General features: G+C 42.9%; 1 protein-coding gene across 2 annotated transcripts; it reads left to right on the top strand.

Annotated features, from left to right (window-relative positions):
• The first annotated feature begins 2,848 nt into the window (after positions 1-2,848).
• Positions 2,849-21,633, top strand: KLF5 (KLF transcription factor 5). 2 transcript variants are annotated; one of them, XM_068425064.1, is made up of 4 exons: positions 2,849-3,073; positions 5,043-5,913; positions 7,056-7,115; positions 19,697-21,633. In XM_068425064.1, the coding sequence occupies exons 1-4, from the start codon at positions 2,849-2,851 to the stop codon at positions 19,873-19,875; spliced, it is 1,335 nt and encodes a 444-aa protein (XP_068281165.1). In that variant the 3' UTR covers positions 19,876-21,633. The 2 variants fall into 2 exon arrangements, with proteins under 2 accessions (XP_068281165.1, XP_068281166.1); XM_068425065.1 differs by lacking the exon at positions 2,849-3,073 and adding an exon at positions 3,541-3,770.
• The last annotated feature ends 381 nt before the right edge of the window (positions 21,634-22,014 follow it).

The following is a 22,014-nucleotide window of genomic DNA, read 5'->3' as shown; positions in this document are numbered from 1 at the left end:
TCTGCAAAATCAGTGAAGAAACAGAAACATTCCAAAATGATTATAACTGTAAACTTGTATTTTTTCCCTGATTATTAATTCTGAACAAACTTTCATTTCAATTTAATTTAGGAGACGGTGTTAGTTGGCAGCTTATTACCGACTTTAGTAAATAAATATTGTTTGTTCAAAGAAGTATAAAATCTAATGACAATGGAAATTCTTAAAACAGGTTAGCAAATAATTTTTTTGTCTGAATCTAAGCATTCATTTAGACTATCTAGAAGCTAAACAGTGCAGCACTGTGTAGCTCAGATAAGCAGCAAACCTGAGCAGGAACAAGAGTTGATCTGACTTGCCTGTTTAATTGTTAGTGACAGTAGAAATGCTAAAATAAAAAAAATTACCCTTTAAAAATTATATACTCTTTAGTAATCTTCCATTGACTGTTGCTTGACAAAAGACTGTAGGACCAGGCCCATCATTAGAACAAAAACATGTCGATGGAATTGGATTTGTTTACCTGCAGTTCAGACCTAATTATATCCTTTTTTAAAAAATTAAAACACATTCAGAGCTGCTTCTGAAAATGTTTAAGTATACACAGAACTTCACTCAGTGATACTGTTCTAATTAACCTGCCAAAGCGTTTGCCAGAGCAGGCCCTTTATAAATGTACATATATAAACCAAAGCAAAACAAAAAAACAATTTTGAAATTATCTGTTTATCATTTATTTAATTAGACGGAGGTAAAATACATAATTAAAGTATGCAAGTCTCAGAAACATTTCAGTTACTACAGCCATACAATTTTCATAAATGTCTGAAAGTTACTAGTATATGCGCTACATCAGATGCTGCCTAGCCCTGTATTGTGCCTCATCTAGGAGAATTAGAGCCAAATTAAGTTCTGCAGCGTAGTGCATTATTACTAGTTTTGCATTTTTAAAGCTGTTACAGAGCAGTTTATACCAAACTTGTAATTTCAGAGGGTCAAAAACGTAGTTCAAAGCCTAACTGGGTTGAAATAGGGCACATGAAGGGCATTCAAAAAAAATAGTTGGAAGGCTAACCCTAAACTGGGGTTATGTGAAGGGCATTCACACAGAAACAAAACATGATTTTAAAATCTGTTTGTTAAAACACTTCTTTCTAGGCTAGAATGGGGAAAGAAATGCCAGCAATGAGTCTTCAGACACTGAAGTCACATATTGTGTGAATATGAATACGTGTTAGTGTTGGATGGAAATTAGCCAGCATGACTTTAAATGCTACGCTGACAGGAGTAGCCGGATCTATGTTAGTAATAACAAGCATCAAGCGGCTGTATATTGCTAAACAGTTTGTGTAAAGAAATGTTATGCTGAACTCTTTCCTGGTTCTGTAATTAGCTTGCTGCATGCAGGCTCTGAGACATCCTACTTGCCATGAACTGGAAGGCAAAGGGGAGAAGTGCCAGGTTGACCAGAAAAATGCTTTTTTATGTTTAAAAAAAAAAAGAGCCTTGCCTGTAAATGATAGGGGATAAGCACGGCGAGTGGGAGGTTGCCAACATTTCCACGGATTCACAGTCTCTCTCCCTGCAAACTGGGAGTGCTGGGCTGGCAGGGCCAGGAGAAAGGTGGAAAGTTTTTTTTCAAGGCTCCACTATGTGCTGTACTTTTCCCATACGACATGAGCCTGTTAGTGTTGCACAAAAGGATGGTGTCCATCCTTTTTCTCCTCCTTCAGTGAAACATGCGGGAGCTTAGCTCACCGTCCTGTGTCTACGGGGAAATACGCTTTGCGTCGAAACCACACCTCAAAACAAGTAAATAGAAACTTGCCTCATCTGAGAAGGGAAAAAAAAGAGAACACACAATTGTCGCTATCTCTTTTCCTCTCCCCTTCTTCCTTCTCTGAGCTATTTCTGTCAACAGCATTTTCACAGCGTATGGCGATGTATATTGCAGCGCTGAGATTTGTTTAGCAGCAGGTTTCGAGTACGAGTTGCCTTCGGGACAAAAAATAATAAATGTGAATGACTGCCTTTAAAACCCTTTTGAAGATGAAAGGGAGGAGAGACGGTTATTTTAAAATGCCTACATTAGCAGCGCTTCTTTTAAAAGACTATAAATAATACTACAGCATGAGAGGGGCCTCGGCAACCGCCGCACTTGTTGAAAACCCTCTTCCACTGCGCTGCAGCACCGCGCCGGGCGCCCCTGCCTGCACGTAGCCCCTGCCTGCACACAGACCCTGCCTGCACAGCACGGGCACGCCTGCAGCGACCGGCCCCTCCGCCGGGCACCTCTCCCCGGGGCGCTGGGCCGGCAGCACAACACCGGGGGCAGCCCGGCTGCTGGCCGCGCGTTACCGCTCCGCCGGGACCGGCGCCTGGGCCTAGGTCGGGACCGGGACCGGGCCAGGGACCGGGCTAGGGACCGGACCAGGGCCGCGCCGCCGCCGCCGCGCTCCCCTAGGCTGGGCACGCCGCGGCGGGGCAGGGCAGGGCAGGGCACGGCAGGCGCGCCACGGGGAGGAGCCGTCCGCGCTCCCCGTAGGCAGGGCAGCCCGCCGGGCCGGCCCCCTTGGCTGGGCTGGGTGGGGTGTAGGGGGGGCCGGGGGTGGAGTAGGGTGAAATAGAGGCGGGCGTGTGTCACCGGGTAGATACCCGTGGCCAGGTACAGGCGGAGGCACTGACGACACCGGAGTGGATGCGCTCTAAGGCTGGGTCTGCTGGGGAGTGAGCGCACGAGTAGCCGCCGCCCGGCCGCCTTGCCGCCCGGCCGCCTTCCCGCCCGGAGCCGCCCGCGGGCCAGTTCCCCTGCGCTAGGGCGGGCTGCCCGTCCGCGCCGCTCCCGTTGCCGCCGCCGCCAGCCTGCCTCATGGCCACCAGGGTGCTGACCATGAGCGCCCGCCTGGGTCCTGTGCAGCAGCCCGAGGAGCCGGTGTTCGCGCAGCTCAAGCCCGTGCTGGGGGCCAGGGAGGCAGCGATCTTCCCCGGGGAGGACCTGAAGCAGCAGCAGCCGCCGCCGCCGCCTCAGCAGCAGCACCCGGGGGGCGGTGGCGGGGGCGGCGGCGCGACCCTGCCGTCAGAGGAGATGGTACAGGTAGGCAGCGGCCACCCCCCTCACACCCCACCGGCCATCGCCCCTCTTCTGCGGCGGGGCCGCCCGGTCGGGGAGCGGCCGTTGAGGAGCGGGCGGGCGGGACTGGGTGGGGCCGGGCTGTGGGGCGAGGGCAGCGGAGCCCGAGGTGCGGGGCTGAGGCGGCGACGGCGGTGTCTGTGTGTGAGGGAGAGCGGCCCCCGCCCCACCGCGCCGCCCAGCCCGCCCGTGCGGAGGGCGCCGGGGCTCCCGCCTTCCCGCCGGCGGAGCGCGGTGAGGCGGCCCGGGGCGCGGCCGAGGCGGCCGGGGCTGAGGCGGGGCGCGGGCTCCGGCGGCGGCTGGCGGGCCGTCTCGGGGCGGGGGGGGGGGGGGGGGTAAGCAGGGCTGCCCCCGCGGGTGTGTTGAAAGCTACAGCTGCTGCCTTTGCACTTGCCCGGCGGCAGAATTAGAGCGGCCGCCTGTCCTCCTCGCCCACGCAGGGAGTCATGTTCGGTGGCGGGGGGGAGACACGACACGACGGCCGAGGGGGGACTTCCCGGGACTTTCTGCCCGTCTCGGGAGGCTGTTTGGGAGCGGATCCACGCGGAAACAGCTGGAGGAGCTAAAAGCGGGAGGCGCCGACCGCAGCCGGGCTTCAGCCCGCGGACGGTGTTCGCTTGAGAGGCGGCTCCCGGCGGGCCGCGGCGGGCGCCCCTGTGAGGTACCGGCCTCGCCCTGCGCGGGGGCTGCCCGCGGCCCCAGCCCCCGGGGTCGGTGGTGGGTCGGGGGGTCCGGGGAGCCCCCGGTGCCGGGCAGCGGTCTGCAGGGCGCTGCGTTTCGGTGGTGTTTTCCCCAACGAATAAATAACTCCCGTCTTCAAAGCGAGCTGCCCTGGGCTCGTAAACAAGAGCTGGAAAAAGCAGCCTGGCGTGTCGGGGCAGATCCAGATCAAAGGGACGGGAAGGCGGCTCTGTTTGTTTGTGGTGTTTACCGGGGGTCTTTGAAGAAAGGTCCTAAAATCCACTTTCGGGCAGAGTTGCTGTTTGTCAGCTGCTTTCTCTTGCGGGGTGCTAAACGGGTCTGGTATGAGCGCAGTCTTGACAGGGCAGGGGGGAATGTAGCATTTGCCCACTGGAGAGTGCGTGATAAATGTTTTGCCGATGACTGTACCAGTAATGTATCGGGCTCCAGCCACCCACGGATTCCCTCGCACCACTACGCTAAGAGAATGATTTCCCAGTAATTAAAGAGCTCTCCTAGGACCGAGGCATGGATAGGGACATGTTTATCACGCTATTAGCCAATTATGCACTGCATAGATTATTTTTTTTTTAAGTGTAGTCCCAGAGACATTTTACACAAAGAGCACTCTGATGCAGTAGACCCGTCTTTTTTTTTTTTTTATTCGGTATTATAACTTTACACTTTGGTGTCATATTTCTAATCAAATACCTTTCTTTTAAGGATGAAAAATCCTGGATGTATAGAATATATATAGATATATATACACACACATTATTTGAAGTATTAGCATTCAAATAGCCAGCTGAGGATGTGGCTTTTAAAGTTAGCATTTCAAAGAGAAGCGGGTGAAACAGATAGGCAGTCACCCTGCTCGAGCAGTGAATTCCAGAGCAGGAGATCTGCAGATTAGGCACAGCGCCTGTCATTTCTGCGCCTCGCGCTGTCTTGTAGGCATAAAAGATGAAAAGTCTGTCTTATGCTGAAACATCAGATCAATCTTAATGCTTGCTCTGCGTGAACGACTTGTGCCATGACTTTATCTCCTTGTCCTTGATGATGTTGATTAGCACGCGGAAAACCTGAAAAGACAGGTTTTCATTAGTGTGAATGTTCGTAACTTCCTCCGTAGGTAGCTTGCGGCTGGCTGAACAGTATTGCCTTTTATTTGCAAAGCGTCACGCAACTTGCATGCCATCATCTTTGTTCGTTGGTAACAAATCGTGTATTATGGTATGTTTTGTTTTTGTAGACAAGATGTGAAATGGAGAAATACCTGGCACCTCAGCTCCCGCCCGTTCCCGTCATCCCCGAACATAAGAAATACAGAAGAGACAGTGCCTCAGTTGTAGACCAGTTTTTCACTGACAGCGAAGGGTTGCCTTACAGCATCAACATGAATGTCTTCCTCCCCGACATCAGCCACCTGAGAACTGGCCTGTACAAATCTCAGCGACCCTGTGTAACCCACATCAAGACAGAGCCGGTCACCATCTTCAGTCACCAGAGCGAAACTACTGCCCCTGCCCCTGCCCCCACTCAGGCCCTCCCCGAGTTTACCAGCATCTTCAGCTCCCACCAAACTCCCGATGTGAACAACATTTTCATCAAGCAGGAGCTTCCTACTCCAGATGTTCATCTTTCCGTCACGCCCCAGCAAGGCCAGTTATATCAGCTCTTGAGCTCACCGGATTTAGATATGCCCAACACTACTACTCAGGCAGCCGTGATGGACTCCCTTAACAATGTCTCCATGCCGTCAGCCATGGCAGGCCTTAACACGCTCTCCTCAGCTGTTCCACAGACTGCGATGAAACAGTTCCAGGGCATCCCCCCCTGTACCTACACCATGCCAAATCAGTTTCTGCAGCAGCAGGCCACTTACTTCCCTCCTTCGCCCCCAAGCTCAGAGCCTGGAAGTCCAGACAGACAAGCAGAGATGCTACAGAATTTAACCCCTCCTCCGTCGTATGCCGCAACTATAGCTTCCAAGCTGGCAATTCACAATCCGAATTTGCCAGCGACTCTGCCCATAACCCCCCAAAACATCCAACCAGTCAGATACAACAGGAGAAGTAACCCAGATTTGGAGAAAAGACGTATCCACTACTGTGACTATCCCGGTAAGCGATCCATGCTAGAAAATCCCAGCTCTTGCAGTAAAAAACTGTGAATAATTGTGGATGAGGTATAAGCGGGTTTTATTAGCTGTAGTCTACACCTAGGGAGAACCAAATAATTTCTTTTTAAAGAAGAATTTCTCTTCTTTGTTGTCTTATTTCGTGTGGTACACTTACACATTCTTTAAATAACTTACACCCTTTTCTTTATGTCATTTGTTACTCTCTTAAATGCCTGAGCTCATTTTACTGTGTTACAGAAGTTTTACCCCGTAGAAAAAAAAAATCAATAAACAATGGCCTTCTCTAATGGAAGTCAGTATGACTGTGCAGCTCCTGCTCCACTTTTCCAGTACTCATGATGGAGCAGAGGCTCAGTTTGTCCAACACAGTACTGCTCAAAGAATCATTTCAGCTCCCAGTAGCTGAGGCCACGGCTGTATCTTCCTTGTTATGAACAGGGGATTCAGCTGCCCATGTAAATCCGTTAAAGCTACCTCTGAAAACTGCCCACAGATGGATTCCTTTCCAGCCTCTCCTTCTCCTGCGATGAAGGGGAAGAGGAGGCTTAAACTGTGCACTGTAAACCGTGCCTTCACATAGTACATGATGCCAGATGCAAAATGCTCGTACCCATCTGAGCACAGAGAGAAATTGCTGCTTGTGGTTGATCTCCCCCTTTACCAACATAACTCTCAGTGATGTAGCACCGCTATGGCATGGAGTATGATAAATGTTCAATGAAAAAATTATGTTGAGCCCTGGGTAACAATGATACCGAGTCTGGCTTCAGCACATTCTCTAGGAAATTTTTAAAAAATAAAGACCCGCTCTGAGTTGTTAATTTATGTAGCAGGTGTTACTGTACGTAGATTGTAGCAGCTATTGGTCAGTAGTACCTTGTGAGGTAGTAGGTCTACCAGAAACATACATATTTTTGTCTTTTCTGTGTAAAGCAACGTATCCCTTGGAGCTTTCTATATCAAATTTTACTTCTAAATGATGATGGTGCCAGAAGGTAATAAACTTAAATGTTTCCAGATTGTACCTTAGCACTCAATGAGGAAATTTAAACATACCATGGAGCGATTCCTGTTCTCCCTACTGAAATGCCTCTCTGCCTTTTTTGTTTTGATTTGTTTTAGGCTGCACAAAAGTTTATACAAAGTCTTCTCACTTAAAAGCTCACCTGAGAACTCACACAGGTAAGTATTCACTCTCTCACTGTCTCTTGTTCATTCACGGCTTACATATTTTCCGAGAAAGCAAGCGTGTTTGATCTGCCATCTTCCCTGTTTTCTGTAGAGTGGTGTGGGTTCAAGCTGGCAGTTCAGTTAAGAAAGATTTAAGATCTGATCAATGAGAAGAAAAATTGCTTCTATTCTTAATGCAGTTTTGTTAAATCTTTTACAATGCAGAACTCAAAATAGTTCAGAATAAAATGGATGGAAATTTTCCTTTTCAATCTAAAATGCCATAAAGTGTTTTTAAAAAAAAAAAAAGGACGTTTTTTCCCTTGAATAATGAAATAAGCATAGTAAACATGTTATAGTTTTCAAGATTTATCTAAATAAGTAGAATTTTCTGATTTGGGCTTTCTCTTTGACCTGTTAGTGTTATTTAAGCTTAGAATTTTTCAGAAATGTTATGAAAACTCCCAAGATACCTCCATTTGCTTCGTCATTAGCATTAAGTGTGCGTTTTTATTTTTTTAAGGCAGGTGGTTCTATATTTTTTTAAAAAAAGACATAATTTCAATTTTTTGTTGGTGAAAGACATTAAAATGGAGGAAATGAAAAGTGTCAGTGTGTCACACTTGTTTGCTGTACCTCGATCAAATTCTGCCTGCAACTACAGAGGCAGTCCCTGTTCATGGGCCTGCCTGCGTGGAGCAGAGCTGGGGACAGAGCGTTGCCTCTGTGTGGGCGCAGGAGCTGTGGGTGCAGAGGACAGCAGTTGGGAGGTGGAACTGCCCTGGGTGCTCTTCCTAAGCATTCACCTGCTGAGGCAGTGGAAAGGAGGAGAGAGGGAGATGGGGAGAAAAACATAGCTCCCCAACAGCATACCTGAAACTATTTAGGATAGTTCTTTGCTGGGATTTTAGTACGGAACAGCTCATGCTAAATCAGTGAAAAGCACACGACTGATTTTGTAAAGAAATCAAATGAGACGGCTGCGACTCCTGTTTTTACAGCCGACTATGAACGCCAGCTTTTTTATGCGTGGACCTCGCTTCAGAGCAAAACACGAGTTACAGTTCAGGCAACTCGCTTGTTGAAGCAGGCTGTCAGCGCTGCGGCTGTGCCGTTCAAGTAATGGGGTTTCACCTAAGCTGAAACCCAGTGTCAAAACAAAACTTAGCGTGAGCTATGATCTAACAAAATGTTTCGCTATCTCTATGGAAACAAGGCCTTCTATTCAGCAGCTATTTTGAATGGATCTCTGGATTATTGTAAAGAAATTGAATATCTCCAGGCTAAATGTTACTATGGAAATTTTGTTTGATAAATGAGTTATCTGTGTTGCAGTCGCAGTAAAAAACTAAAAGCAACTGTACAAAGAATATTGCTTTAGATTAGTAACAGACTAAACAAGAACACTGTTAAAAATATGTTGATATGTATAATCACTCATTACCAGTAAGCTTAGTAAGAAAGAAATGTTTTCGTGAGGCTATGAACATGAATAATGTCAGAGAGTATAGTCCCATTGCTCTTTAATAATCTGTAAGTTTAAGAGTGTGCAATTTCCACTTTCGCACTTTAGCCAGCAACTAAATAACACTTTTAAATATCTAGCTCGCTATTACACAATAACGAGGAAGAGAGAGCAAAACAAAGCTTTAGTCCAAAAATGAACATTACATAGTCATCATTTGGAACGTACACTCTTCCTTTTTTAAATCAATTTATATCTCTTTTGTACCTTGAGTAGTAATGACTTAAGGGTTTATAAAGTTAGTACTTGTGTGCCTAGAAATGCATACCACATCGCTAATATATATTGCTTAGGGTCACTAATGTTTATTGTTGCCTTCACTTTTTTACCTATAGATATTTGACCTTAGAAACGTGGATAAATGTGCAAAGGTCAGAGGAGCTAATGTATTCATGGAAACAAGAATGTTGTTTTAGATAAAAATCTAGTGAACTTAAGCAGGTCTGTAATACAAAGGGTCTTCTGGGGAGGTGAATGAAGGGATAAACTGTCTAAAGCGTGCATTACATGCAAGAATGTGAGTCCGAATCCTGTTACCTGCGTTATTTCAGAGTTGGATTAGTTTAACTCTCTTGAATATTCACTTAATACTAGAAGATTTCCAGCACTGATTCTGATCTCTGCCTTAACATACGATTGAAATGTGTATTACCCAGTACCGTAAATCAATTTACTGAATGTTAAAGTAAATGGGCACAAACTCGGGGAAACCTGTGAAGCTGCACAGCTCCTCCAGGAGTGCAGGGAAATCTCACTATTGATCTCCAAAGAGAAAGGCTCAATGCCAACGGCTAAATTTGGGTGTGTGCCTCTGTGCACCCCATCCCCCAGAACTATGAATTAATCCAGCACTATTGAGCTTTGATTTTTATTTTTTTATTTTTTTTTTTATAAAAAGGACTCTTGTGAAGCTTTTACCTTCAAAGTTTAAAGCAAGTGTCATGTAATCCATTTTAATAAAGTTGTGTGTGATATTCTTTCAAATCCCTTCAGGGATAGCAGACCTGTTTATCTGGCTAAACCCGTTCTTTAGTAATCATGGACCACTGAAGTTGTTTTCTCCTTATTCTTAGTTTCTTAACAATACCTTTTAAAATTGGCTGCAGTCTCTCTCTCATCCCAACCAGTCCCCGCCCTTCTCAGCAATCTGTCATCTTAAAATAAAAGAGCCTGCAGCAAAGTTTGTCTGCCATTAAAAGTCAAGACAGACCTTATGGATTTTCCTTTTGTATTGGAAAATCTCAGCCTTTTCACAATATTTATTTAGCAGCCTTTCTCACCTGAAAGGCTTTCACTGGGTTTAGTAGACTTTTTTTGAGAACAAACCTAAGGGAAATGTTGTTTTTTGATAGGTGGAATGTAGGCTGTAGTCTTTTTTCTAATTCAGATGTGAACACACTGTCACGCTTTATAAATTACATCTAAATAAAACTATAGAAAATGGGCAAGAGAAAAATCTCTTACATTTTTCTTCTTGGGTGTTCCCAAGGTGTTTACCTTACACCAAGTCAGGTGGTATAGTTATTCTGATTTAATGTAATTACACTGGACTTTTGCTGTTGATCAGGAATCCAGTATTCAAGTGAAGAGATAAGCAAGGTTAATGTAATTGTACCAGTTGCTGAAGCAGGCACCCGTTTTTCTTCCTCTAGGTAATGCTTCAGCATTTGTAAATTATGAAGTAAATTCTAGTTGCTGGTAAACTAGTAACCCCAAAATGGATCACGAACAAAGATTCAAATGCTGCAAAGATACAGGACGTTTTGTATCCACCTCCACGGGTGAAATTCTGGAGCAGATGTCTGGTACATTTTAATGTCTTAAAACACTTCAGTGTGGCGTCTTAACTGGATATTAGTTGTGCCTGAAACAAGTAAAATGGTGTTCAGTATGCTAAAGTACCTGTTGGAACATCTCTCAAAACAGATTGGATTTTTTGACCTTTTGAAGCAGGGATTGTCTTTTAAAATGATTTTACCTGTTAGTCACGGAACAAGCTTAATTTCATAACCGGCATTGTGCAACTTTGGTATATAATGGAGGAGGGGGTTATGCATTTATTGCGGGCTCTCCAGCAGTAAAACCACCGTAAGGCTCTGGCATAACAGCTGAAAAACATGCCAAATGTCAGTGGAAAGCAGTTACTTTTGCATTGTAGATAAACCTCCTCTGGTTCCTTCTCTGGCGTCCGAGTATATACATATATCTCAAGTGATCCTTTAGAAACAGCAGTCCTATAACTTACCCTGTTAGATTTCTTTCTGTGTTAAAAATTTGGACTGTGGAAGTTGAGCCTTTGATATGCAGGCACCTGGAATAGCCTACCTGTACCCTACCTGTAACGCTGCAGAAGATCTGCTGGCTCCAGGGTAGGCTTTCTTTTTATTATTTCTGTGAACAGCTGCACAATTCAGAACTGTGTATGGTTTTAAGAGGAAAATCTCTCATTGTTTTGAACACATCAAGGCACGCACATTGAGGACATTTTCCAGCTGCACGTCGGTTTTCCGTATACAGAGTCTTTGTACAGGCATGTTCTCTGGTCACATGGTGGGCTTGCCATTAATAGTTTCTAGCATTAACTGTAGAACTATTTCGTCTCTATCTATAGATCTAGTTTGTATTTGGTGATGGGAAGTGGAAGCCGAGATAACTCAAGAGAAATGGCATTTCTCTAAATGAGATGCACTCAAAATACTTCCACTGTCCTTAGTTATTTGAAATGTTTATATAGGCATGGAACAGCTGCTGACTTGTGTGGTTCCTCAAGCTGTTAAAACGTTTTATTTTAATTTAGATCTCTGCCTCAATAGATCCAGAATTAGGCTCTGATGGTACATCAGAATTAGAACCAATTGTGTGCCATAGACTTCAGCAGTGTATAGGACTTGGCACTCCGAGTTTACTGTAGCTGTATATGGATGTTTGTTAAAGGTGATACCGTACAGAATTGCCTGGGAATTCAGGATGCCTGTTGTTCAGAAGGGAAGACGAGTGGTAGTTGGACTCCTGCTGGAAAGAAAGCACCTTGCGAAAACATGTATTGACTCATATCGTCCTGAGACATCATTAGATGAGAGATTTCACTCACGGTGTACAAGTGGGGAACGGAGGCCCTGAAAGACTCTTCCTTGCTCGTGGTTGCAGTGTTCTGCGTATGTAGCAAACCTCATCCTGGAAAAATATCTGCATCATGAAAATAGCTATTAAGTAATATTTCTGTGCAGATTCTGCTTCTTTAACCTGTTAGGTGAGTCAGTTGCACAGATTATACTTTAAGGGGTGTCAGTAAATGCTGTCATTGGTAGAGACAATAAGGAAAAATGGAGGAGAGTTAAATAAAACTATTGACAAAGTGCATTAAAGTGCAGTGTTGCTAGACACTGCTGGAGAATATGTTGGTATCTTTTATTTATGAATTCTGCTAAATCCATTAGCTGCCTGTGTGAGAAATGGAAGTGCGTTATTTTCCTGTGCAAACCACAGTTTAAGGGAAAATAATGCATTTTTTTCCAAACACTTTGTGAATGATTGCAGACCTTGGGATTAATTGATCCGGTTCTTTATCTGTAGTCATAACCTAAATGAGACATGTTTGAATGTGTTGCTCAAAAGAGGGTGAAATCTTAGCAGCATCAACCTAAATTTTAATTAAATATTACTGGCCATTCACGTCGGTGTCCAGCACGCAATTTTTATGAAGCGGGAATTAAATTCCGAGGTGTCAGGTGTGGGGTACTCCTGTTAGATTTTAGATACTGAAAAGAAAAGCCTAGTATTTTCTTTTTGATTAAAAGCCTAGAAAGTCCATCTAAGCATGAAAGCTTAAAAAAACCTGTTGTTTCTGTCAATTGCTCCCTGAGAGGATTAAACTTCAGTTCCAGGATATTTGATTCCTGATAAGGAAACTGTTGACCTAAGAGACCGGCTTTAAATATAGTTCATTTTGAGACCGCCCTACATAGGCTAATATAGTCCCAAGATTCAGAGCAATTGCAGGTGATTAAAACTTTCCATTATTTGATTAGACATTCCTTATTGTAATTCATTTCTGAGCTTGACTGGAACGATTGACTCCTGGTTCTAGGGTAGCGTGCTGTTTGTTGTTTGTTAGATGACCTGCACCTCCCATTGGTGAAAGATTAGAAACATTTAAGTAATGTCCTAGTTTAGTCTGAGTATCTTGGTAGCAGCATTCCTGTCCTGTCAGGCTGCATTATTTATATTCAGTGATCTCTAACAACTCTGATTAAGGACATATTAAAACCTTTGATTTTGGCAAGTGTACAGTGCTTCACTTCAAGTTAAAATAGCTTTAATGTATTGCTTTCAATTTTTTTTATGTGTGTGTGCATACAGTAGATGGAAATCTGGAAGTCTACGGTCCGTGTTTAATGAATTCCATTTTAAGAGCACCTCTTATCTGACTGTACAAGAGCCAGTGTTATTGGTGTGGGAGCTACAGAGCTGTTCTTGCACCACAGGCAGAGATGAGGAAATGTGTTCTTCAGCACAGGACTCGTAGACACAGCCATGCACCCCAGATGGCATGGATTTCTTAGAAACCTACTTAAAAAAAAATTCCTTTCCTCTTTGTTTGCATATCTCCTTGAAGAGAGACCACCTCTGTTAAGACAGAATGTTATGCCAGAAAGAAAATAAACCATTGCACAGGCCAGTCAAGATTCCCCAGTAATCCTTGAACTGCGTAAGACAACACTTAGCAAAATAAGAGTGCTTCAAGCACTGGTGGGAGCTCTGAGAAGATAATGCCTTCTGTGCCTCTGTCGTCAGAAAGTGAATGATGCACAGATCTTGCAACCATCCTCTTTGCTTACCAGTCAGCTATCTTTTTTCCTGTTTGTGCTTTTGTTAGAAAGAGATCGATCAAATACTGCTTGATTTATCAGTGACCAGACTTTCAAAGCGCAACAGCTCTCTGTTACAGGATTCCTTAAAATGCTGTTTCATTGTGAAGTAGTACTTAATGGTCACCCTCTAGCCATTACTATACTAGACAGAGGCTTTATCACATTTAAAAATGTGCAGCATATGTTATGCATCCGTATCACTGGTCGGCTGGATGTTTCAATGATTAAATTGATTTTGTCACTCACAAAATAAGCTGGACATACCTTCCATGCCGTCGGCCTTCTGATCTGTCTCCATCTTGGACAATGGAGAATTTCAGTGCACTAAAGAGCTTTTAAACACCTGGGGGATTTTTTTTATTTTGAAATTTCAGCTTTCTGCTCTTTCTCTAAAAAAAGCCCTGTCTTAAAAAAGGGCAAAATCCCAACCCACAAGCTGCTTTTAACAATGGCTACAGCGGTTAGTCAGTGGCAGAAGGAAGGTGAAATTTTATGTAAATGTTGTGAGCTAAAAACTTCTTTTGAGTGAGTGCAGACATATACCCTAGCAACTGCTTTTGGTTCCAGTCAGCCTGGAAGAGACCAGAGTTTAAAACCATGGTGCTGTGAACTAGAGGAAAGTTATTTCAGGCAAACTAGAACAGAGGAAGAATGTTTAATTTGTTCTTTTTTTTTTCTAAAAATTTGAGGCTATAGCATGTCAGTGAACTAAAACTGATGCTAAGATGTGAAAAATTTGAAAACAAATGCACCAGAAAACTTCGAGACAACATAAATCTTTATAATAACCTGTTTTAAAACTGGACATAATATAGGTTACGTACATAACTGGTGCAGTTGTGGTGCAGAAACTTCTGCTTTGCCTACCACCTTTTTATCGCACCTAGTTGAATATTTTTTAAGGCTGAACACTTGCCACTAGAAATAATTCCATAATAAACGCAAGTAATATTAAAATGATGAAAAGAATGGTGGGGGGGTGTCATACTTTTATACCCTTACGAGCTGTAATCAGGTGTTGTCTTTTTGGAGTCTTTGAAAAGCGTGCTGCTTTTTCTTCCTCAAGGAAGCTGCAGACTCACCGCTCTGACAGAAATTTCTGATAGGAAATAAGAGAAGTTGCAGGCATTGGCTGGTGTAATACCTGTATTTGGATTTCTGCATACCGATAGAGTTACCTAACTTTAGATTTGAAAATCCAGCCCTTGCTGTTTGCTGCTTTATATTTAAAGAAAGCCATCCTAGCAGTGAATTGCAGAAGTCACACAACTCTTTAGTGAAGTAAGGAAGCTTATTTTCTTGTTAATGGGGAAATTCATCACTAATGGAGGTTTTCAGTGACTCATTTTTTTCAAACAGAATTTTAAACAGAAACATTTTCTTGAGCCGAGGCTATGTGTTGAACATAGAGGGTGTCTTCAAAATGAGCGTCACCCCCTCACTGGTGGCACTGTACCCTACCCAAATGAGCATGGCCATGACCGTCACTGCCAGTGGCTCGAATTAATGTTAGAAAAGCAATCAGTGCATTTTGAAACTACTAAATTCCAAGATAAATTAAATGGAGAAGAGCCAACATGATGTGCCTCAGTCGTCCAGACCATTCTCTTGTGGTATCAGCAAGGATCCCGAACCTTGGGATCTGCCTTGGGGTAGTTTATCTGATGAAGTGTCTGGTTAGGTTAGCATGGTATATGTGGATTTCCAGACATCTTCTTGACATCCTTGCAATCTCACTGCATTATAAATAATTTTTTTTAACAGGCAGACACATTGCAAGCAAAATAGCCTCCTTTCAGGTTAAACTCCCTTATCTCTTGCTAGGTGCTTTCTGTAAAAGAGCTTCCAAACTAAACATTAGAGCTTAAAATTTCTGCGCTCAAGTACAAGTCTGTGTCTCATGCTCCACAAATGTATTTTTTTTAAACTGGAGAATGGATGCATATTAACAGCTCAAGAACTTAAAAATACATTTTGTGATGTATAAGCCTAGCAAAATATTTTAAATCAGTGATACTGGAAGGAGGTTATGCAGAAATCCAATTAAACTTATGAAATCCCTATCCTGTTGAAGTATAATTTAAAGGAAAGCAGTTCTGTTTCCCAGAAGTGCTGTGTATAATATTTCTGGCTTGGGAAGAAAGGGTTGGAGTGTGCTATTTGGCTGGAAATTGGTACCAGCTTCCTCCATGGTGTTTTAGTTGAACAGTGTTGACATTCTAACAAATCCCGTGGAAGCTCCCCTGAAGTGGAGGAGTTAGCTGTTTTCTTGCTTTTACAGTGAAATATCTGTTTGATACCACGATCGTGTTCCAGTAACCGAGCCGTGCTGCCTTCGTATTTGATGACCAGTGGCATTCTTGGTTTAACACCCTATAGAAGCCCTAAATTGCTGGAGAAAAACCAAATATTTCTGAAACTTTACAGCTACTGTATTTCACACAATCATTAAAGTAAACAAATCTTACATTACTATGTAGCCAATGAAAACAGTGGATAAAGGGTTCAGTGTCCCTTGTTGTGTATACCTGCGCTTTTTAAAAATAAATCTTCCACCCCAGATTTCTCAGCGCTTTTAAGTCAGTGTAGCAAAGAAGTAGGATCACTTCAGAAAATATGTAACGTGAGGCTCTTTTTCCGTTGCTGCAGGAACTTAAACCAAAATTCTTATTTCTGCTAAATGACAAAAAGCGTGTGTATAGATTGAGAGAGAGAAAACACTACCAGCTAGTTGTTCTTCTGCGTTCTTTAAAGGAGTGAAAATAATCTCCACCTTTTTTTCTTGCCCCCCTTCCTCCTTGCCCAAAAGGAAAACATTTGAAATTGATTCAGTTCTTAAATAGAACTTTCCAACGGAAACTAGCATTACAAACATAGATATTCAGTATTTTACCCCTAGGATTTATTCAAAATAATCCAGGCCTCTACATTGGTGCTAAAAATACATTTTCCAGTTCTCACTGTTGGCCAAAGCAGGGGTTAAAAGCAGCGTTCTGGCTTTAATTTCCAGTACATAAAAGTAACACTGTTAAAACAATCTGTGTAAGGCACCAGCCAGTTCCCCTCTGCACATCCCCTGAATGCTGCTCAGTTTAGCTCAGGTCTGCAGAAGTCGGCTGGCAAGGAGGAGCGGTGCTCTTGTGCATGGCAGTGCCTAGCTTTTCCCCTGAGCAATGCCATTGCCTGGGAGGATGTGTGGCTGTGGCAGGCGGTGACATGACTGTGACAGTGGAGTAAGTTTCTGTATAGTGCCTCTGGGAAGCTGGGTCCCCTGGAGTTTGGTGGGGGTCTGGCCGTTGGATTCAGCATTGACTTGAAAGCTGTGGCACCCAGCAAGGCGCAGGGTTCACCGCTGCCCCGACTGCTGGCGGTTTGTGTGCCAGGAGCCTTCATATCACCTGCTGATGCTGCTCACCAGTTAGGAAAAGTTTTAACGGGGGTCAGCAATTTTGTTTGGACTCAGACGGGGGGGTAAGGTACCACCTACATGGGACAACTTTGAGACTGCTTTTCCGGTACAGTGTAGTGTGACACATGGTGAAGTTTCACATACTTCAATACCTCCTTGACGCCAAGTTTGGAAACCCTGATTTTCATCTCCTGTTCCCCATTCTGGTCTGGTTCGGTCTGGATACTCCTAGGTTTTTGTTCAACAAGTGCTATTTCCCCTACCTCCTCACCATTTCTCTCGTTCCCTATGTAATTCTGCAAGATGGATAAGCAAGAGTTTGGAGTATACAGAGGGCTGACGATGTATATGCCCTCTCTGGGCAGTTAGAGTGGGAGGATCACATGACTGGGAGTTTAGCATCAAGTATAATATGACAGTTTTAAGTGAAGATTCTTAAAGAAGAGCCTGAAACTAATATGGAGGAAGAGGGGAAAGAAAGGAGAAGAAGACAGACATACACTGGCTTTACATTAAGGTGCTTTGAATGCAGGAGCAATGCTTTTGTGCAACCTCTCTGTGTGCTTGTGTGTTTTAACACAAAGTGTTCGCGGAAGATCTCCCTGGTGCTATGCCTATGGATCAGCAATGCAGTCTTTTACAGACTGCATTAATAACCCAGTTTAAATACATTAAAGATGATGTATATACTGCAAAAGATCCCTCGCTGAACAGAGACCTTGCCTGTCATTCTGCCGTGAAGACCAAATGTGTTATCTCAACTGGCTTCTCGGATGTTAGAAAAGCTTTATGCACTGGGTTTGAATGAAATCTGTGTTTTAACCTATAGTATATGTTGCATGAAGCAAAAAAGAGTCCTATGTAGTAGATCATTCTGGTCTTCAATCAGCATCAGGCAGAGTAAATTCAGCTATGATAGAAATTTGTAATAATTTGGGTTCTGATTTGCCATTCACCAAATAACTTTGAACTCTGTGAGAGGTGATGACGGGTTCTAAGTTCGTTTTTCTTAAGGTATGATATGTTTCCACCGTGATTTCAAGAAATTCTGGTCACCGTTTATGCAAAGAGGTGGTTGTTCGGCTGGGTCGTTAGTTTTCCTTGTAGAGGTCTGGTTCTGGTTGTGACTGTGCTGCCAACATGAAGTCACATCTCTATTGTGAGTAAAGGGCTGATTCTGCTCTTAGTAGTAGATGGAAAGTTACTGGTTAGTTGATCAGAAGAAGCAGTAGAAACTCCCAGACAAAACCAGTTTCATAATTTCATCTGAATGACAAATTGGCGTCTCTGAAGGAATGTTTTTGAGTTTCTCAAATGGTGTTCTCTGCATAACTGGTGCAGAACAAACAGTCTGATTGCAGAATACTGGCTTCTGTTCTTCTTCCGCGTGCTTGTGCGATGGTAAAACAGGGAAAAGGAGGAGTCACTCCACAGTGCTGTAGGATTGAGACTGTGAGGGTAAAGGTCTGAGACCAGTGGAGAGGAAGAAGGTCTGTAAGGTGTTGGAAAGGACTTTCTGGAAAGTCTAGCCTTGGTCTGATTCTGCTCCATGTGAAGCTGCTGCTGAGTGCTTCGATAAACTCAGGTTTCTTTCTCTTTTTGCCAAATGGGTCAAGTTAATATAAGGGATATAGATAGCAATCAACTCTCCCAACTGGAAGGTGTTTTTGTCAGCCAACGTCAACCAATAGCCTATAAATAGGTGATCTTAGCCTCTTTATTTATACGAAGCTTGCTTGTATGGTGACATCATGTCCATACCAGCTCCTGAGCAGGTGTACGTACATGCTTAAAGTTCTGGTTTCACACAAAAGTCATCTTGGCTTTGTGGCTTCATGTTTCTCCCATTTCAACAAACAAATCTATAATTTATAAGCATGCTTAAAATACCCCATTTATAGTTCTAAAATGGATGAATGCAAATATTTTGGGTGCTTAGGCTGGTGTATTCAAGACTAGCTGGATACTTCAAAGTTGTATTCACAGCTGCTGTAGCACAGCAAGTTTTCAGAGACGCCGTGCTCCCCCTGCATCACTATAGACTGATGGAGACAGCAAGTCCTTGCTACCTCTGAAATATGGCTATTTAAGCATCTCATTGTAGACATTCAATTGTGAAAACAGGTGCTTTGATCTGTCAGGTGCTATCTCCTATATATAGCGGGCCCGAACCAGGATACCGCAAGTTTTCATTGCCCCTGACATTTTAGAAAATACTGTCCCCCTTGTGTTTGTAACACACCGTGCCCCTTTCTTCACACATCAGAAGCTCTTGAACAGATCTGCACACTACAAAGAATCTTTATAGAAATCTTCCTTCCCATTTCAGACCTCTTTAAAAAAGCTCTGTGTAACTTAATTTGCCTATTTTTAAAAGGTGCAAGCATAAGTTACAAACTAGGGCGGATTGTCACGTGAGACTGCTTTTCTTCCTACTCCCTCTCATATTGAGATGAGTGTAAGGGAGCGTATTTCAGTCTCATGCAGGTTTTTTACCTCTGTGCATTTCTGTATGGTAGCTGTCTCCAATTTGTATGTTTGAAAGTTTCTTACATTTTTGTAAGGTATTTAATCACAGATTCAAGAACAAAGTTTGCTGAAAAAACAAAGGGGCTGTTAGTTTGGAGCCTACTGAATAGAGCCGTGAATAATTAGGAAACATCAGCTCCTGTTTTGTCATTCTATTTCTTCTTTAAATTGAACAGCAGTGCCGTTCAACGTGTTATCACATCAGTTTTCTCCTGAAGAGTGACAGCTGACAGTCTCATTTCTCTGTGCTCTGTTTCAGGTGAGAAACCGTACAAGTGCACGTGGGAAGGCTGCGACTGGAGATTCGCTCGCTCGGATGAATTAACGCGCCACTACAGGAAGCACACGGGGGCAAAGCCCTTCCAGTGCGCTGTCTGCAATCGCAGCTTCTCCCGCTCCGATCACCTGGCTCTCCACATGAAGAGGCATCAGAACTAAAAACTGGACTTGTCGTTGAGGCTGTTTTGTATCTATGCAATTTCCTATTGACTCTTGACATACAACTAAAATTAGTTTAATTTTTGAGTATGGGTTATCCATTTAAAAGAAATCTCAAAAGAAACTGGAAATGTATATTTTGTATATTTATGCAGAAAAAGGGAAGACACTGTATCACAATACCAGAGTGTTCAGTTGTTTGTTTGCTTTCATGATGTATATGGCTTTAGTCAGCAGGTTTCATCTCTTTACAAGTATTATGTCTTTGACACATTGCAGCTTTATACATTTTTTTTTTCTCTTGCGGTGTTTCGACCAAAGCACTGTCATTATTTTGACAATGTTTAGTAAACGAATTAATAAGAGGCTGCAGATGAATGAACACAGTGGAAAAGCCATGAATTGTGATCTGTCAGGTTTTTACTGGACATGTTTAGTACTTGTGGGTTTGTTTTAAATGTTAAGTCATTCTGTGGAGGTAAAGTACATAGAAAAATTCATAAACAGCCATAGAACAAAGCATTTTGTTCTGTATGTTGCATGTTTGCTATGACAAAGATTTTGTAAATATGCAAATCAGCTTTTTAGGTTTAATACAAAAGTTTTGTAAGAATCATCTGGAAAAAGCAGTTGTTTTACATTTGATAACACGGCACATTTACAAAAAAGTTATTTAAATACCTCTCAAATCAGTATGGGCTTAGCTTCATTTTTCTTACGAGAAATGAGCTAAGCATTCAGTTGTTTTGTACCTGTTAACTCCAACGGTGTGCACTGAATATTCAAAGCAGGATTTTGTTTTCAAATTGCTTAAAAGGGCAAAACACGTAGAATGAACTGTAAAGTCAATGTTGGAAGCTTGAACAACGGGGATGGTTACAATGAACACAGAATGTTAAACCTCTTACTATAAGCTAAACTTAGTATCACTTTAAAAAGAAGGATTTAGGATGCAATTTTCATATACAGACATGTTAAGCTGGTTCAGCACCAGTATGGTCTAGTTTCATGTGGATATTGCATGTAATTTACTAGAAGGTAAAGGATACAGTAATTTTGTTTAAAATTACAGTGCAGTTTAGTTAATCCACTGTTCAGATTGACACACGCAGGGGAAAATTTACTGCTGACAAAAGTAGCTGAAACTCCACTGAAGTCAATGAAGTGGTGCCCTTTTATGCTAACAATGACTTTGATCCACCTTGTTCAGCCTTGAAACAGGAGATGAAGGGCCAAAGATGAGGTTAGACCGTGTAGGATTTGGCCAGACAACAGGAGAAAACCAAACAAACCTAGTAAGTGTCTGGACTTCTCAAGCCGTAATATTAAGCTGTCAACCAAAGGCTAGAATAGACAATCAAAATACCAAAAAAGGGGTCTTGCAGGAAAACCTAGCTTTGTTAAAACTGTTGTTTGTCTTTATTTATTTGTGGTATATGATAGACTCTTTTTTTTTTAAGACAATTTTACATATACTTGATAAATTATAGTTTTGTTTGTTATAGTTAGAAATGTTGCTCTTAATGTAAATAGTTGATGAACGATGTAAATAATTTTGTAAGGCTTCAAATGTTTATACGTGGAAACACTTGCATAAATTGGTTGCTGTTTTGCTTCTTTTGCCTCCCCCCTACCTTATTTTTGTATTGTGGTGTTTCCTATGCAAATGACGGAGCAAACAGCTGTATAGTTGTAGAATGTTTTGAGAGAGAATGAAATGGTTTATATATAAAGACTTTTTTTTGCAAAATAAAACAAAGTGCCTAATGTGTGTGTGTGCGTGCGTGTGCTCTCTGTAGCTCTTGACAATGAAAGTTCTGTGGTTTTGCATTGGGAGCTGGAAATTGCAGCAATATTAAGCTAAAAATGTCTATTCTTCGTAGCAGGGATTGTCTCTTTGGAAAGTACCTGGCGCTTCTGCATCCTGCCCTGATGAAAATAATAAATGTGAAGGGATAAGTATTTTATGGTGCTTTTCTGCCATCAGAACTTTAAAGGGAGTGTACAGTAGCCTGAAAGTGGTTGCAAAAGTCCTTCCATGGTAGCAGGATTGTAAATTAAAGGTACCCGTTGGGTGCATAGAAGTAGTACACAAATTCTCTCCCACTTTCAAAATAGGTAAGACCTGTTCACACTCAT

The sequence above is a fragment of the Nyctibius grandis genome, chromosome 2 (genome assembly GCF_013368605.1).
Source record: "Nyctibius grandis isolate bNycGra1 chromosome 2, bNycGra1.pri, whole genome shotgun sequence".
In the NCBI taxonomy this organism is placed as follows: Eukaryota; Metazoa; Chordata; class Aves; order Nyctibiiformes; family Nyctibiidae; genus Nyctibius; species Nyctibius grandis.
This window is presented reverse-complemented; position numbering and strand designations above follow the sequence as displayed.

Excerpts from the sequence above, each read along its gene's own strand:
- KLF5 (XM_068425064.1), top strand. The coding sequence starts at position 2,849 with ATGGCCACCAGGGTGCTGACCATGAGCGCCCGCCTGGGTCCTGTGCAG. Across the intron at positions 3,074-5,042 it reads CGTCAGAGGAGATGGTACAG|ACAAGATGTGAAATGGAGAA; the intron begins GTAGGCAGCGGC and ends TTGTTTTTGTAG. Across the intron at positions 7,116-19,696 it reads TCACCTGAGAACTCACACAG|GTGAGAAACCGTACAAGTGC; the intron begins GTAAGTATTCAC and ends GCTCTGTTTCAG.